We start from the raw sequence: 18,993 nt of genomic DNA on the forward strand, positions 1-18,993 counted from the left end.
AGGCTGAGGAGGATGAGGTGCAGGAGCTGTAGACTGTGGGGGCAACCCTGATTGAGCTACACCCTGCAATCCTTGGCGTTGGGAGGAAGTGTTCCGTCCCAAGGTCCGACTGGGTCCCGGCTTCCACTATGTTAACCCAGTGTGCAGTCAGCGAGATGTACCGTCCCTGCCCACAAGCACTTGTCCACGTGTCCGTGGTTAGGTGGACTTTCCCGGTAACTGCATTGTTGAGGGCACGGCTAATGTTTTGGGACACGTGCTTGTGTAATGCGGGGATGGCACACCGGGAGAAATAGTGGCGGCTGGGGATCGAGTACCAAGGAACGGCCGCTGCCATCAGGTTGTGGAATGCTTCCGTCTCCACAAGCCTAAAAGGCAACATTTTGAGCGCAAAGCAGTTGCGCAATGTGGGAATTTAGTAGTGTGGCCTGTGGGGCGTTGACTGCATATCTGCGCTTGCGTGGGGAAGACCCCTGGAAGCATCTCTGACTCCCAGGTCACTGCTGTCAACAACGTTGTCAGCGGTATTATGCCACTTTTACGGACTCACAATAAAACATACAAAAACGAAACCAAAATGGATTTTCCTGTGAAATATGCTAAGGAACATCCTTTCCATTGTAATGATTTGTATATAACGCAAAATAAATAACCAAAAATAAAAAAATGCTCCTCCACACCTTAAGCTATATTCACACGTAGCGTTTTTGATGCGTTTTTACACTTTTGCATTGCTTTCAACCGTGACAAGTGCATTCACCGGGAAATCTCATTTTAACATTTTACAACCTTATCTGGCCATGTGGTTTGTGACACATCATCAGACACATCCTGTTTCATTTATGATGGAGGGACTCTGAAAGTCACAAAGACTATTTTTATAGGGCCATCAGGCGGCCCTTACTATTCTTAAAGGGCCAGCAGTCGGCCCTCCCTATAGTTAGAGAGCCATCAGCCGGCTATGCTTTGTTGTTCCCATTATTAACGAGTGGGTCTCCTATACTGTGATTGCGTATGCAGTGACTGCAAGGGCTGCCACAAATTTGCAGGAACTCCAATGCCCCTTTCAAGAGATGTAGAGGTCAGAGAGCCTCCTAAAAACAATGTTCCCATTATTAGGAAGTGGGTCTCCCATAGTGTTTGCCTATGCAGTGAAGCAACGGCTGCCAAAAATTTGGAGGAACTCCAATGCCCCTTGCAAGAGACGTAGATATGCTGATATGCTACATATGGTGGCGATATGGTGGTGGAGGATGAGGATGCGGAGAAGTATGCCGTCAGCGAGATGTACCGTCCATGCCCACAAGCACTTGTCCATGTGTCCGTGGTTAGGTGGACTTTCCCAGTAACTGCATTGTTGAGGGTACGGCTAATGTTGTGGGACATGTGCTTGTGTAATGCGGGAACGGCACACCGGGAGAAATAGTTGCGGCTGGGGACCGAGTACCGAGGAACGGCCGCCGCCATCAGGTTGCGGAAAGCTTCCGTCTCCACGAGCCTAAAAGGCAACATTTCGCAATGTGGGAATTTAGTAGTGTGGCCTGTGGGGCGTTGACTGCATATCTGAACTTGCGTTCCAAGGACTGGGGTATGGACAACTGAACGCTGTGCTGGGACAAGGCTGTTGACGTGCTTCCTGATGCTGCTACTTGAGAGTGTGCAATGACAGGTGCGGGGCAGGAGGCATCTTCGCATGCATCATGGACAGGGGATTGGCTTGCATGCACAACAGCGGAAGAAGCAGTGGTGCCACCCGCAGACACTGTTCCTGGACCCTGGGGTTCGGCCCACAAAGTTGGGTGCTTTGCTGCCATGTGCCTGATCATGCTGGTGGTGGTCAGGTTGGTCGTTTTCCCACCCCTGCTGATGCTGGCCTCGCAGGTGGTGCAAATGGCCTTTTTGGGGTTATCGGCATAGTCTTTTAAAAACAACCAGACTCGGGAAGACCTAACAGTTGTACTGGCAACTTCCTTCATGTTGGTGTTGCGTGGAACGGTTGCCTGCCTTCTGTCTGCGGCCTCCACACTGCTTCTTCCTGCCTGTTGGGGTGCTATGCTTCCTTCCCCCTGTGTGCTGTTGTCCTCGCTCTGCATGTCCTCCTGCCAGGTTGGGTCAGTTACTATATCATCCACCACCTCGTTTTCCACTTCCGCACTCTGGCCCTCCTCCTAACTTTCTGGCAATTGTGTCTCATCATCGTCCACCTCTTGTGACACTTTCCCACCGTCGCCTTCATGTGACCGTGGCTGCTCAAATATTTGGGCATCGCTACATGCGATCTCCTCTTGCTGCGCTTCAAGTGGACCGGGCGAGAGGCCTGAATCTATATATGGAAAAGTGAACAGCTCTTTGGAATGTCCAAGTGTGGGATCAGTTGTCTCCGGGCACTCGGCATGGTGGGAGGAAGGAGGATCAGGGTGAAGAATATACAGTCCAGACTCACGAAGTCCATATACAGTCCAGACTCATTCGCGAAATGAGTGAATTTAGTAGTGTGGCCTGTGGGGCGTTAGCTGCGTATTCTCACTTGTGTTCCAAGGACTGGGGTAGGGACAAATGAACGCTGCGCTGGGACAAGGACGTGGACGTGCTTGTGGATGGTGCTAGTTGAGAGTGTTCAACGACAGGTGCAGGGCGGGAGGCATCTTGGCATGCGCTATGGACGGGATTGGTGTGCACGCACAACAGCGTAACAAGCAGTGGTGTCACCCGCAGACCCTGGGGTTCGGCCCACTTAGTCGGGTGCTTTGCTGCCATGTGCCTGACCATGCTGGTGGTGGTCAGGCTGCTAATTTTGCTACCCCTGCTGATGCTGGCCTGGCAGGTGGTGCAAATGGCCTTTTTGGGGTTATCGGCAGAGTCTTTAAAAAACAACCTGACTCGGGAAGACCTAACAGTTGTACTGGCAACTTCCGTCGTGTTGATGTTACTTGGAACGGTTGCCCGCCTTCTGTTTGCGGCCACAACACTGCTTGTTCTTGTCTATGATGGTGCTCTGCCTCCCTCCCCCTGTGTGCTGCTGTCCTCGCTCTGCATGTCACCTTTCCAGGTTTGGTTAGTGACTTCATCGTCCACCACCTCATCTTCCACTTCTGCACCCTGGTCCTCCTCCTGACTTTCTGGCTATTGTGTTTCATCATCATCCACCTCTTGTGACAGTTTCCCACCGTGGCCTTTGCGTGACCGTAGCTGCTCAAATATTTGGGCATCGCTACATGCGATCTCCTCTTGCCCTGCTTCAAGTGGACCGGGCGAGAGGCCCGAATCTATAAATGGAAAAGTGAACAGCTCTTTGGAATGTCCAAGTGTGGGATCAGTAGTCTCTGGGCACTCAGCATGGTAGGAGGAAGGAGGATCAGAGTGAGGAATATACAGTCCAGGCTCACGGCTACTGAGACTTGACCTGTGTAAGACAAGGTGGTGGTGGTGTCTAAGTGACTGGAAGCGTTATCTGCTATCCAACCAATAACCTTTTCACACTGCTCTGTGTTCAATAGTGGTGTTCTGTGGTCCTCTGTTAATAGAGACAGGAAGTTCGAGCAAGAAGATGTGGGTGTTTGTTGTGGCACAATTTCAGCTTGCCCAATGGCCTCGGCCTCATCCTCTGCATGCACCATCATCACCATCACGTCCACTTTCCCGTCCCTTGCCACGCGCCTTGCCCATTTTAAATGGAGGACAATATTTTCCATGTTCACTACAAATGGCTGGATTTGAACCGCAGTGATATGTGATACGTGTGACGGAAAATCACAGTTTTAAGTAACTGGCCTGTAAGGTTACTATTTTTCACAGAAACCTGGTGTCAATAACTTCACTGACACACTGCAACAAAATTTAAATGGAGGCCAATATTTTCCACGTTCACTACAAATTTCTGGATTTTTATCACTGTAATATGGAAAGGACCTGGCTGTATTCCGCAGTGGCAACAAGCAAATGGAGCAGAAAAACTGTGTTCTCTGGATTGCTTTTTAACCAAATAATCAGGACTAAGATCAAAAAAATAATTATCCCTGGCCCCTGATACCTGGGGCTATTTGTAGAAATATCTGTAACAGCAGCAGCAGCAGACAGAACTGGAATGGAGCCTCTTGTGCTGTATTATACACTGTAGTCTGCCACATACACTGCCTGCCTGCCTAGCTCTGATATATATATATATATATATATGTGTGTATATATATACATATATATATATATGTTGTGGAATACCTAGACTAACAGGACGTTCAATGGACCTTCTCGCTATATGCACTGCAGTCTGCCACATACACTGCCCGTCTGCCTAATTCCTGCTATCACCAATGAATATATGCAACTGGATTAGTCCTCAGAAGGACTGTTACTTCAGATGGATATTATAGATATATGATGTGGAATACCTATACTAACTCTAAACAAGCAAATCTCTCCTTGACGCAGAAGCACCTCTCCCTACACTGTCTGATTCCGGAGTGACTGCGACGAGCATGGCGGCGCCCGGTCTTCTATTCACCTGATGATGCTGTGCGGCCAGCCAATCACTGTAATGCCACAACCAACATGGCTACGGTGTGTGGCAGGCAATCCCTGCATGTTCATTGGCTCTGTAAAGAGCGCCAAACATGCAGGGAGGGGACCGAGCTCCCGCCAAGCAACCAGGAAATACTCGCAGAGCGCCGAGCATCTCGAGCAGTGAGATGCTCGGGCGAGTACTGAGCAGTGGCGAGCATGTTCGCTCATCACTATTGAAGAACTGAAATAAATTAACTTTTTGATGATATTCTAATTTTGTGAGATGCACCTGTATCTGTCTATCCTCTAGCTGAGAGGTTTCTTTAACCTGTTTTTTTTTAATATCCATCTTTTTATATGGAATCAATAAAGATATATGTTTTGTCAGGGAGATATTGATGTCAGGAAAAGGTTCTTCCATATTTCCCTGACATGGATATTGACCATTTCTCCCTTTTGTCAGTCCCAAGCTGTCACCATAAAAAATCTCAGCACAAAGCTCCAATTAATACAGTCATGAGTAAGGCCTTAAACAAACTGCTGTCAGCCAAGAAGTGTTACAAGCTACTTATGATGCCAACCTCTTGTCCCTGGAAGATGCAAGGGGTTATTAAAACGCAAGATTGCCATAATTTGCGTGTAACTGGGAAATCTTGTTTCCCGAGCTTCAAACAGAAATCTATAGACACCTCGACTCCAAAACAAAATATGAAATATTGTAAATTTCATACATCCGACAATAACGGTACCTATATTTTTAGTGGAAGGGACAGCCGAGGAACGTATACATAGTTTTTCATTGCTTTAAGTTAGATCAGGGAGCTGTAGTGCAAAAGCACCAGAATAGCAGACTGCAACTATGCGATGTGTGGTCTATAAATGCAGGTAAAATCATAACGGAAAAAATGGCATCGTTTGCAAGATTCTGCGATCAACGAGCGATGAGTTATCGCAGAAGTTAGCGTTTTTAATAAAAATGTGCAGGCTGGAATCCAGCCCACATGATGTCACCACAAGGAGCATGTGGGCAGAACTCCCCTAATTATAAGAGAACCCATGGAAAATACAGGAGCACTCATTGCCAGGGGGGTATAAGGGCTATAAGCAACGGGTCACATTCTATAACGTTCAAATCCAACTGGGGAACCCCTCCTTTACCTATGCTGATTTGTCCCTGTGAACTGTACTGCATACGTTTTTCCTCTTTAATCCTGTTTATTTTATGCAACTGTTTATGTATTTTAATGTCTCCTTTGTAGCATCCTTGTATATATTTTTCCTAAACACTGCCTCCCTTTTGGATTAAATATAAAATGTAATAGTTCTGTTTCTTTTGTCCTGTAATCGTTCCCTCCCCCGAAGCCATATACTCTACCAAAACACAGGCGTATATTTCAAACTCGGCTGGTGGTGGCAGATAATATTAATAATCGGGCTATCGTGAAGCTGACAGTGATAGTATGGGGGCATAAAAACATATTCCATGCGTTGGAATCCCGAGATGTGACGCCATACTCTCACTGGTCGCTTGCCGATACCTAAGGAGTGAGTAGTCTGGATCGTGTGCTCGCGATTCCGGACGAAATCATTGACATAGTGACGGCACGGTGAGATATTGCGTGATCTTCCCGGTGTCGTACCTGTGGAGTTCCTGACATGTTCTTATAATATCTAGTCGGAATCTCTTATCTGGTGGTTGTATGCCGTAATAGATCTTGTTGTGGGCTCACTTAAATAGCAGGGAAATTACTAAGAACAGGGAGCACCTGGAGAAATCTCTGCACCTCCCAGTCTCAGATAGGTCAACTGAGCTGTCAGTCAAAGCACCGACAGCTCAGCATGCCCCAGCACAGGATAGGATGACAGAGCTGTCCATTACTGAGTCCCAAACACACTGAGCGGAGGAATCGTGACACCAGGCTTCTCCCTCCATCTTTTAAAGCTTTTCTGCTACCGGGCATCAAACTCTTCTTTTCTCACACACTTGTAGATACCTCACGTAGAGGTTTCTTCTTGGTTACACATAGATTTTTATAGTCCTTCCCTTTTTGTAGTTTTCTTATAAAAAATCAGGCAGACTTGGAGCACTCGTGAGAGATTCTCTTTCCGGCTCGCTTCCTTTGAGCAATTTATATGTGGCGCCACACCATTTTTCTCCCTCTCAGTCTCTAGCTCTCATCCATAGATTCTTGTTAAGATTCTTCTGGAGGCAGCACTCCTGGACTTCTCCTCCTGGCTGAGGCTTCACCACTTGTAAGAAAGTCCTTACTGAGAGCTAAAAGAGCTGAGAAGACACTGTAAACAATTCTACATGAAGCAGAAACTGAAGTTTATTCAGAGAAGCGCACAAAGCAGGTTCAGAAGTCAGTGAGCTAAAGCTTGTAGACACTTGCAGGTGTCCAGACAGGTAGCATCACAATGGGTGATCTGGCGATGATCTGGCCCTAGTCTGGCAGTGGTGTGGCCTGGCGGTGGACTGGCGATGGTCTGGCCCTAGTCTGGCAGTGGTGTGGCCTGGCGATGGTCTGGCCCTAGTCTGGCAGTGGTGTGGCCTGGCGATGGTCTGGCCCCTTTTCTGGCAGTGGTGTGGCCTGGCGATGGTCTGGCCCCTTTTCTGGCAGTAGTGTGGCCTGGCGATGGTCTGGCCCCTTTTCTGGCAGTGGTGTGGCCTGGCGGTGGACTGACGATGGTCTGGCCTGAACTATGGTATGATGGCTTTTTATACATAGTTTACACAAAGAAAGCTACATACTGCGGCAAAGGGTGTATACATGATAGTATCATACTGCGGACCAAAATGTGCATTTTAGATCAAAGCATATAATGATACAACATGACAACATTAATGGTTTTTCCTATTAATCTCCATGTAGCTTTTAGCTAATGTAATTACTCGCATCAGTGCTTTTAGCTTACTCACGTAACTCTTCACATATTGACAACTGTATTGTTCTGGTTTTTATATCACAAATACACTACTTACTACCATATAATACCACTTATTTACTCTTACAGTTCCCTGCAATCAGGGGCTGGCTGGCAAATTTTAGTCTGGGGGCAAACACAATACTGGCCCAGGAGCGGCCCATCCTTAGTTTATTTACAAGTGACATTAAGGCCTGGGCTACACTGACTTTTCTGTAGCACTAGTGATTGATTTTAACTATTAAGAGGCAGTTGCAGTCCACCCAACTCCATACAACTCAATGTATTGTTTTGGACTGCAGCTGTAGCTAAATAGTTCAAATCAATCAGTAGTGCTTTAAAAAGTCGCCATCTAGCTCAGGCCTTAACGACAGTGACTGGCGATTCTGTTGAACGTTTGTGTGGAGCTGAAACTTTCATACAAGTTTTGAATAACAGAATCAAGATTCACGTTATATGCGAGTGCCAGTTCTTCACCTATATATCACTCATTTCCACATGCACCATAAGGAATGGAGTGCCAATCACTATTTGGATTTTTTCATATGACTGTTCAAACCAAGAACAGGCGCTTTGTGAACCCTTGGCATTGCAAACAGTTCAGTGCACCATCCCACCTACCTGTTTTCCATCTATCTCATCCCTTCTCTGGCTCTATGAAACCAGAGCTGTCAATCAAAGAAGAGGAGGGTGGAGGGAAAACAAGCAGGTGGCTTAAGGATGGCTTGTTTCACCTGCAAGGAGAGCTCCTTTGACCGCATGTTTACTTCACATCAAAACCTTCCAAATGCAAGCACCACACCTCAAATCAACTCCAGGCCTTTCATCTGCTTAATTGAGAATGACATAACGAAGGGATTGCCCACACCTGTCCATGAAATAGCCTTGGAGTCAATTGTCCAATTACTTTTGGTCCCTTTAAAAACAGGGTGGCACATGGTAAGGAGCTGAAACTCCTAAACCCTTCATCCAATTTTAATGTGGATACCCTCAAATGAAAGCTGAAAGTCTGAACTTCAACTGCATCTGAATTGTTTTGTTTAAAATTCATTGTGGTAATATCTAGAACCAAAATTAGAAAAATGTTGTCTCTGTCCAAATATATATGGACCTAACTGTAAATGAATGGCCCTGCTGTGATGCAGTGAGCTCCTGTACTTGGTTTGAACAGTCATTCTGTGCTGAGAGAGTCCCTTTTTTGGAAAGCTTCTAGGGACACTTTTTTAGTAAGAGCGAGTGTTGCAGTTAATCACATTAATTACCTACTTCGGAAAGTACTCTACACGGTTAGACTCCAGACTCATGGGGTCTCAGGGTTAGAGCGGCCTCCATGTCTACTTCACCTTCTTAGGCCTCATTCACACGTCTATGTGTAAACACATATGTGAAAAAATGGTACCAGTGTCATCAGTGTTTAGTCCGTGTGTCCGTTTTTACCACTGTGTCATCAGTAAAAAATAAATGACACAGCTTCTCTTATCCTTTGCAATGTTAAATACGGACAGCTCATAGATTGTACACTGACGCCATCGGTGTGCTGGATGTGTTTTTCATGGACCCATAGACTTGTATTGTCACTTTTCACCTGTGATATCTAAGAATAATGGACATGTCTCATAGAATCATAGAATCAAAGAATGGTAGAGTTGGAGGGGACCTCCTGGGTCATCTGGTCCAACCCCCTGCTCAAAGCAGGATTCACTAGATCATCTCAGACAGATGTCTGTCCAGCCTCTGTTTGAAGACGTCCATTGAAGGAGAACTCACCACCTCTCATGGCCGCCTGTTCCACTCATTGATCACCCAAGGCATGTGCAGACACGTGGTCTGTGAAAACCAGACACGTGAACAGCCCCATAGGCTATAATGGATTTAGCAAAAAAATAATGGTGACGTGTTGTATGTCAGAAAAACACAGACGGAACAGGTATGTGCAACATGGATGTCTGAATGAGGTCTAAGCACTGACACTGCAGTTCATCACATACACATACATCTGCGCCTCCTGCCTATACAACTAAAGGAGCTCTCTAGTCAAAACACAGTGATGACCTATTCATGGGATAAGTCATCAATATTACACTGTTCGTGGTCAGGTACCGCTGCCGATCTGTAATTATTTTCGGCAAGATGTAAACTCTTTGAATAGAGCTGCGAAGTGCGGGTGCTGCTGTTTAGAAGTTGCTGCCGGGTACAACATAACCGATGCACTGTAATAGGAGCTGATCTGCAGTACCCGGCAGTGCCTGCTACGCACCCCAACAATCTTAAATTGATGACTTAACCCATGGATAGACTATCAATCAAGTTTTGACAACCCCATTGAATTATACAATTTATCACATGGAAGTGAGATAGTGAACAAAAACACACTTTTGCAAACTTTCACTCCACTAAATTCACGGTAGTTTTCCTGTTATGACTGTAATATGGTCTGGGAGCGAGGGACCAAGGTTTTCTGGCCTCATATCCTACTTATCTAAGTGAGAGATGTATGAACACAGCTCTTGTCTGGGCACTGCAGTATAGTGACACAGGAGGAGACAGAAACAAACAATGGTCTCCCTATAGCAGGTCAGTGGGGAGAAGATCTGTCCTCTTTGCTATTGCTAGTGAGTGCTAGTAACGGCTGCACAGTGGCTATAGTAGCACTTACACTTACAGCCTATCACCTCATAGTAGCATAATAATTAACGTCTCCCAGCATTAACCTTGCTGCAGGTCCGGTTCCTAATCAACTCCCAGTGCCCTTCCAAGCTCCAGTTATATTTACACTGTCTGCCACAGCCACTGGCAGGCGCAGTCACAACAGCGCTCCGCTCCGGAACGTTAGAGAGAGAGGTAGCATGCAGCATGCTATGTCAGCACGCCTCAGGACCCTGATCGTTACGCCGCGTGTCACGTGCGGCGTGCTATGTCAGCGCGTTCGAGTTAAAGGTACCGCACACTGCCCAGTTCCGGCCGCCGGGTGCAGTGTTGTTAAAATGCGTCACCTGCGGCCGCAGACTGGGTTAGCGCGGTCCGCGACCGCCGGTGATTAACTGTGCAGAGTGCAGTATTGTTAATGCACAAAGCTGTCGGCGGCCCTGAACTATCACTAAGTGAACAGCCTGGGGGGCATATGTCCCCCTGCCCCCCGGCCCAGCCCGCCCCTGCCTGCAATTGTTCCAGTTAGTCTCCTTGGACTCCTTCCATACTTACTAATGGCACTGAGGTAATTTTATACCTCTATTCTGTGGAGCGCCTCAGCTCTTTTATCAAAGTTAGTTGACTAGAGATTGTCCAAGATGGCTGTTAGCCACAACGTGGGTGTTAATGATATCATGGAGGTAGTCCCTCCTAGTAAACACCTGTTCACACCTATTTCTTGTAGTGGAAGTGCCATCATTTTCTTTGTTAATTATATAATGACTGACCATTCTCTTACAAACCTACTCAGCTTTCCTGATCTACAATCTGCTACCTGCAGACTAAACATCATTTCCATCTTGACGTGTTCGATTTAAAGGATTTCTACAATGTAAACTGTTGATGTTCCTAAACTCCTAGTAATAAGGACAAAAAGGCAAAATAGAGAAATAAGGGCAGCTCAGTTTTTTTTTCCCAGAGAAAATTAAAGAAATCACACTTCAGCACTGGTCACAATAATGATCACCGTTATCACTGAACTTTGAACAAAACCAGAAGAACAAGTTTAGCCGCGCCTTTTCTAGTAAACCTGGATCACACATTTCTTCCTTCTGCAGTCAGTGATGGCTTCTGCTGGTCTAAGAAAGGAGCTGGAATGCTCCATCTGTATGGCCCTGTATACAGATCCCGTAACCCTGAGATGTGGACACAACTTCTGCCGGGTCTGTATAAATAATATGCAGGATACAGAGGGCGGGTCTGGAGTGTATACCTGCCCTGAATGCAGAGCAACATTTCGGAAGTGGCCTCCACTACAAAGGAACATAAGTCTGTGCAACATAGTGGAGAATTTACTGTTTCCTCAGACACATCAAGAGGAGATCACCGGGATCTGCTGCACTTACTGTATGGAATATCCTGTACCTGCTATTAAGTCATGTCTGATGTGTGAAGCTTCTCTATGTGATAATCACCTGAGGGTTCACAGCAAAGGACCCGAACACGTCCTCACTGATCCCAGCACTTCTCTGGAGAAATGGAAATGTTCTGTCCATAAGAAGATCCTGGAATATTACTGCACTGAGGACGCTGCTTATATCTGTGTGTCCTGCCGTTTGACCAGAGAACATCGGGGACACCAGGTGGAAATGCTGGATGAGGCCTCTGAGAAGAAGAAGAAGAAACAGAAAAATGTTCTCCAGAAACTGACAATAAAGAGAAATGAGACTGAGGAAAGAGTCCAGAATCTGGAGGAGTGTAGGAGAAAAGCTCAGGAAAAAGCAGTTGGAGAAGCCGAGAGAGTCACTGCCCTGTTTATAGACATCAGGAAACGGCTGGATGACCTGGAGAAGAAGGTCCTGAGTGACATCTCCAAAAAGGAAGAGAAGGTGTCACTGTCACTGTCTGATGTTATCCAGAAGCTGGAAATAAAAAAGGATGAGCTGTCTAGGAAGATTAGGCACATTGAGAAGTTGTGTAACATGACTGATCCACTGACTGTCTTACAGGAACCAGACATAGAGGACTTTTGTGATATTGAGAATGAGGGAAGTGATGAGAACACAGGAGGACATGATGGAGGTGATGAGGACACAGGGGAACATAATAGAGATGAAGAGGACAAAGGGAGATATGATGGATGTCATGAGGACACAGGGGGACATGATGGAGGTCATGAGGACACAGTGAAACATGATGAAGACACAAGAGGACATGATGGAGGGGTTGAGAACACAGGAGGACATGATGAAGGTGATGAGGATAGAGGGGGACATGATGGAGGTGATGAGGACACAGAGGGATATGATGGAAGTGATGAGGACACAGGAGGACATGATGGAGGTGATGAGGACACAGGGGGACATGATGGAGGTGATCAGGACAGAGGAGGACATGATGGAGGTGATGAGGACAGAGGGGGACATGATGGAGGTGATGAGGACTTAGGAGGACATGATGGAGGTGATGCTATTATAGAATTTTGGATAACTAGAGGAGGAAGACATGTGAAGACTCAAACTTCAAGGTTAGATTTTAGAAAGGCAGATTTTAAGAGACTCAGAAAGAGAATAGGAGGGATCCAATGGCTGGATGTCCTTAAGGATAAAAATGTCCAGGAAGGATGGGAAATTTTTAAAAATGAGATTCTCAAAGCACAATCGTTAACAATCCCAAAAAGTAGGAAGAATGGGAAGCATTTAAGGAAACCAGGATGGATGAACACAGAACTTAAACACATGCTAAAAAGAAAGAAAGAAATGTTTATTAAATGGAAAGAGGGAGGCATATCTAAAGAAGATTATAATGCAGTCTGCAGATCCTGCAGGGCACGTATCAGGTTAGCTAAAGCTGACAATGAATTAAGGCTTGCAAGAGATGTCAAAAGCAATAAAAAAGGATTTTGGGGGTATGTCAAAAGTAAAAGAAAATTCAAAGATGCTATAGGATTTTTACAGGATGAAAATGGAGAAATGGTAAGAGAGGATGTTGAGAAGGCCGAACTTTTTAATTCCTATTTTGCATCTGTTTTCTCTCAGAAAGAAAATGTAACATCAACTGATCTTCACTGTCCTTTTAAAGGAATAGAGGAATCCAAGTTATCAGTAAACAGAAAGATTGTGAGGGAATATTTAGCTAACATAAATGAGTTCAAGTCTCCAGGTCCAGATGAATTACACCCCAGAGTACTGAAGGAGATCGTAGAAGAAATTTTAGAACCACTCTCCATAATCTTTGAAAATTCTTGGAGAACAGGAGAAGTCCCAGAAGACTGGAGAAGAGCAAATGTTGTTCCTATCTTCAAAAAGGGGAAGAAGGTGGACCCAGGGAACTATAGGCCGGTGAGTCTGACTTCTATACCAGGAAAGATCTTTGAACAAATTATTAAACAACATGTATGTAAGTACATGGATAAGAATGAAGTGATTAACCAGAGTCAGCATGGGTTTGTAACTAACAAGTCATGTCAGACTAACTTAATTTCCTTCTATGACAGAATCACTGACTGGGTGGATCAGGGAAATGCTGTAGATATAGTATATCTTGACTTCAGCAAAGCATTTGACAAAGTATCTCACACCATCCTTATTGAAAAAATGACCAAGTATGCAATGGACCAGGCAACTGTTAGGTGGATTCATAACTGGCTTAGTGATCGGACTCAAAGGGTGGTTGTAAATGGCTTCACATCCAGCTGGATGAATGTCTCAAGTGGGGTACCACAGGGCTCCGTCCTGGGACCTGTATTGTTCAACATCTTTATCAATGATTTAGATGAAGGAATTGAGGGTAAACTGATTAAATTTGCTGATGACACAAAGCTAGGAGGGATAGCTAATACTAGAGAAGAGAGAGAGAGGATTCAAAAAGACCTAAATAAACTGGAGCAGTGGGCAGCAACCAACAGAATGGTTTTTAACAGGGAAAAATGCAAAGTACTACATCTGGGCAATAAAAATGAAAAAAGCATATACAGAATGGGAGGAATAGAGCTAAGCAACAGTACATGTGAAAAAGACTTAGGTATACTAATAGATCATAGACTGAACATGAGTCAACAGTGTGATGCAGCAGCAAAAAAGGCAAATACAATTCTGGGATGTATTAACAGAAGCATACAGTCTAGATCACGTGAAGTCATTATCGGTCTTTACTCCTCTTTGGTCAGACCTCATCTGGAATACTGTGTACAGTTTTGGGCACCACATTTTAAAAAAGACATAGACAAACTGGAGCAAGTTCAGAGAAGAGCGACCAGAATGGTGACTGGTCTGCAAACCATGTCCTATGAGGAACGGTTGCAGGATTTGGGAATGTTTAGCTTGCAAAAAAGAAGACTGAGAGGAGACTTAATAGCTGTCTACAAATATGTCAAGGGCTGTCACATTGTAGAAGGATCATCTTTATTCTCATTTGCACAAGGAAAGACTAGAAGCAATGGGATGAAACTAAATGGGAGGAGACACAGATTAGATATTAGAAAAAACTTTTTGACAGTTAGGGTGATTAATGAGTGGAACAGGCTGCCACGAGAGGTGGTGAGTTCCCCTTCAATGGACGTCTTCAAACAGAGGCTGGACAGACATCTGTCTGAGATGATCTAGTGAATCCTGCTTTGAGCAGGGGGTTGGACCAGATGACCCAGGAGGTCCCTTCCAACTCTACCATTCTATGATTCTATGATTCTATGATTCTAAGACACAGGAGGACATGATAGAGGTGATGAGGACACAGGAGGACATGATGGAGGTGATCGGGGTGCGGAGCTGATCTCACACATATCACACTCATTATCTGATATAATAAGAGATATAAATGTGATCTTCTATGTGCAGGATCCTGCAGACATATTACTGGATGTAAACACGGCTGATAATAATCTCCTTATATCAGACGACTTGAAAACTGCGACCTGGACAGAAATAGACCATAATCGTCCAAAAACAGCAGAGAGATTCCTGTATTATCAGGTGATGAGCAGGAGGGGATTTACCTCAGGGCAACATTACTGGGATGTGGAGATCAGTAGATCATATTGGTGGAGGGTGGGGATGTGTTATCCCAGTATAGACAGGAGGGGGCGTCAGTCATTCATTGGAGATAATAACAAGTCCTGGTGTTTATATGGTGGCCTGAGGTATAATACTCAATATTCAGTAATACATGACAGTGAAGAGATCCAGTTGCCTCACCATATCTCCAGTGATGGAGTCAGGATATATCTGGATTATGAGGCCGGGCAGCTGTCCTTTTATGAGCGCTGTGATCCCATCAGACACTTACACACCTTCACTGCCACCTTCACCGAGCCCCTTCATGCTGTGTTATGTGTATATGATGGTTCTATAAAGATATCAGAAGGAGCAGCTGTGAAGAATTTTGTCCTTAGCTCCTGAATAATCCAACCAGTAGAAAATCTCTAACAGAGCAGTCAGTGCCCTCATAAACAAGAGTTCAAATGAAATAGAGTGGATAAATCTGAGTGACAAGGTACCAATGCCGAGAAGAGCAGATCATAGTACAAATCCACTAGACTTAATTAACAGTAATATTTGTATTTATTATACTCATACAACACCTGCAGTTGGAGTATTATGTATAGAGACTGCTGGAGTTGGGAATAATTAGACATTCACAGCAGCAGACATTAATACCTCTTTTGCTGAAATGCCCTGGACTACAACTCCCATCAGCCTTTACTTCTTTTTACATCCTGGAAGAGGAGGAGTAGCAGAGGAAGAGACTGATTGGCTGAACAAGTTGGAGAAGAAGAGAAGAGCTAGCTAGGCATAAGGACATGTGTGTGCTCCTCCATCGCAGACTGGTGAGAGACTAACACTGGAGAGCAGAGAACAGAGGCACAGAGTGAGTGCTGACAGCCCTGCAGCTCAGTGTGTGAGCAGAGGAGACAATCCTGCAGCTGAACCGCATCTGCAGACCAGCCAAGTTACCTGCGCTATGTGTTCCCAGGTATCTGAACACTGAAGCCCCAAGCTAGAGACCAGAGAGTTCCTGCATCAATGAGTGAGTACCTCCTGCTGGAACTTGTGCTTCCACATTTAAGGAATCTATAAGAGAAGTGTTGTTGAGGGGATACTACTGGGACTTGTGATTCCACAGCTAATAAGTTCATGAGAGAGCTGTTACTGAAGGGATTATGCCTTGATTGTGACATTCAAGTGCAGCAATGATTCCTGTACGTGCAATAACATTGGCGGCAACTGGGCACCAACGTTGGACCGTGTTAATTTCACTGCTGCAGCCATTTATAGGCTATGTGTTGTTAGATAGAAGGAATGTTTCTTCTGTCACTTAAAGAAAAGTGTTTTTCTTAACTTACAGTTATATGAAAAAGTTTGGGCACCCCTATTAATCTTAAGCTTAATGTTTTTTAAAAATTGGTGTTTTTGTAACAGCTCTTTCAGTTTGATATATGTAATAACTGTTGGACACAGTAATGTTTCTGCCTTGAAATGAGGTTTATTGTACTAACAGAAAATGTGCAATCTGCATTCAAACAAAATTTGACAGGTGCATAAGTATGGGCACCTCACCAGAAAAGTGACATGTAGCTTTTAATGATTTCCTGGATCCTGGATGAAGGTATTTTTGACCATTCCTATTTATAAAACAATTCCAGTTCAGTTAAGTTTGATGGTCGCCGAACATGGACAGCCCTCTTCAAATGATCCCACAGATGTTCAATGATATTCAGGTCTGGGGACTGGGATGGCCATTCCAGAACATTGTAATGGTTCCTCTGCATGAATGCCTGAGTAGACTTGGAGCGGTGTTTTGGATCATTGTCTTGCTGAAAGATCCATCCCCTGCGTAACTTCAACTTTATCACTGATTCTTGAACATTATTGTCAAGAATCTGCTGATACTGAGTGGAATCCATGCGTCCCTCAACTTTAACAAGATTCCCGAGGCCGGCATTGGCCACACAGCCCCACAGCATGATGGAACCATCATCAGTCCACAGGACCTTCTTCCAAAAAGAAATTGGCTTCTCCAAATGTGCTTTTGCATACCTCAGTCGACTCTGTTTGTGGCGTGCTTGCAGAAACGGCTTCTTTCGCATCACTCTCCCATACAGCTTCTCCTTGTGCAAAGTGCGTTGTATAGTTGACCTATGCACAGTGACACCATCTGCAGCAAGTTGATGCTGCAGCTCTCTGGAGGTGGTCTGAGGATTGTCCTTGACTGATCTCACCATTCTTCTTCTCTGCCTTTCTGATGTTTTTCTTGGCCTGCCACTTCTGGCCTTAACAAGAACTGTCCCTGTGTTCTTCCATTTCCTTACTATGTTCCTCACAGTGGAAACTGACAGGTTAAATCTCTGAGATAGCTTTTTGTATCCTTCCCCTGAACAACTATGTTGAATAATCTTTGTTTTCAGAATATTTGACAGTTGTTTTGAGGAGCCCATGATGCCACACTTCAGAGGAGATTCAAACAGGAGAACAACTTGCAAGTGGCCACTTTAAGTAGCTTTTCTCATGATTGCATACACCTGGCTATGAAGTTCAAAGCTCAATGAGGTTGCAAAACCAAAAAAAGTGCTTTAGTACGTCAGTAAAAAGTAGGTAGGAGTATTTAAAACAAGAAAATGATAAGGGTGCCCATACTTATGCACCTGTCAAATTTTGTTTGAATGCAGATTGCACATTTTCTGTTAGTACAATAAACCTCATTTCAAGGCAGAAACATTACTGTGTTCAACAGTTATTACATATATCAAACTGAAATAGCTGTTGCAAAAACACCAATTTTTAAAAAACATTAAGCTTAAGATTAATAGGGGTGCCCAAACTTTTTCATATAACTGTATGTTCAGTAGCATAAGTAGAAAAGATATCCATATAGTTATACTGTTTTTGCCCCTAGAGATTGCCCCTCGCTATCACAGCTTCCAGGCCTGCTGTAAAGCACATCCTGTACCTTTAAGAGTGTCACATATGTTTGTGTGGTATAATTACTTTGCTGTTCCTTGTTATACCGTCTGCCTTCTTCAACATTTAAACCCTGTACAATAAACCTGTTGGGTTGTTTTAATCTCATCTTTTGTGAGTGTGTACGGGGCATGGACAGGGGTTTCCCGAGTGGACATCTGGCAGAAGAGGAAGACTCTCCTCCATTCCCCTAGAGTTCCTAGCAAGATTCGAGTGGATGCACTGCTAAATACTAAGGTGAGAACTACCAAACACCTTACCCACAGAGGTGGCATAAAGGGGTGTTACAATCTTGCAAGTAGTTAAAAACAGTGTTTTATGCCTGGGAAACTGAGCTGTACAGGTGGCCAGTAACTTAGGCAATAAGCTGAAAGCTAAATTTAAAAATCCCTCTGTGCTTGATAAAGGAGAGGATTTTTAATAAAACTTCATTTGTAAAGATGATTGTTTTTTTCAATTTTATTAATTTAAAAAATTAAACAATCCCTGTTAAAGGCTATGGCCACCTTTTACGTGGAACAAATAATATTTCCATGTGTTAGTTTCCAGCTACAATCCTCATTCCTTCATTCATTCTCAGACCTCCTGATATGTAATTTACAATTTACTTCTAGGTTTAGACTTTTCTCTCAGTAATACAGGCTGGATGTGAGGTCTGTGTGTCCAGGATGCTGCAGTCAATATCAGCTCTCATGTATCAGCACAGCTTCATTCCTGGGGTGACTGCTCCTTCTACATCCAAAGATGGATCGGTTTTTACTTATTATGACCGCCTCTCATGCTAAAAAGTGATTGCTTTCCTCTACTGGAAGTTTTTTGTGTTCTTTTCTCTCTCTGCTCACTTAAACACAGACTGTGTAAGTTACTCTCTCCCCGTGTGCCTTTTTTGCAATGTACAATCTCCTCTCCACACCTGCTGCTATCGCTAACACTGAGAGGAGGTAGAGGAAGAGCAGAGAACAAAGTGCTGTCATCCACGTCATAGGCC

At 44.6% G+C, this 18,993-nt stretch overlaps 2 protein-coding genes across 2 annotated transcripts in view; one reads left to right on the forward strand and one right to left on the reverse strand.

The window, feature by feature from the left end:
• Positions 1 to 18,993, reverse strand: part of LOC141164804 (uncharacterized) — a 366,676-nt gene that overhangs the window by 89,650 nt on the left and 258,033 nt on the right. The gene's annotated exons all lie outside the window — the stretch shown is intronic.
• Positions 11,139 to 16,409, forward strand: LOC141164276 (E3 ubiquitin/ISG15 ligase TRIM25-like). Its single transcript, XM_073649413.1, has 2 exons — positions 11,139 to 12,513; positions 14,755 to 16,409. The coding sequence occupies exons 1-2, from the start codon at positions 11,175 to 11,177 to the stop codon at positions 15,444 to 15,446; spliced, it is 2,031 nt and encodes a 676-aa protein (XP_073505514.1). The 5' UTR covers positions 11,139 to 11,174; the 3' UTR covers positions 15,447 to 16,409.

Source organism: Phyllobates terribilis, unplaced genomic scaffold (assembly GCF_046119375.1).
Source record: "Phyllobates terribilis strain yellow unplaced genomic scaffold, ASM4611937v1 Scaffold_10__3_contigs__length_209671492, whole genome shotgun sequence".
Taxonomy (NCBI): Eukaryota; Metazoa; Chordata; class Amphibia; order Anura; family Dendrobatidae; genus Phyllobates; species Phyllobates terribilis.

Bases quoted from the DNA above. Each gene is read 5' to 3' on its own strand.
- LOC141164276 (XM_073649413.1), top strand. From the start codon at position 11,175: ATGGCTTCTGCTGGTCTAAGAAAGGAGCTGGAATGCTCCATCTGTATG. The intron at 12,514-14,754 runs GTGATGCTATTA...TCTAAGACACAG, and splicing joins CTTAGGAGGACATGATGGAG to GAGGACATGATAGAGGTGAT.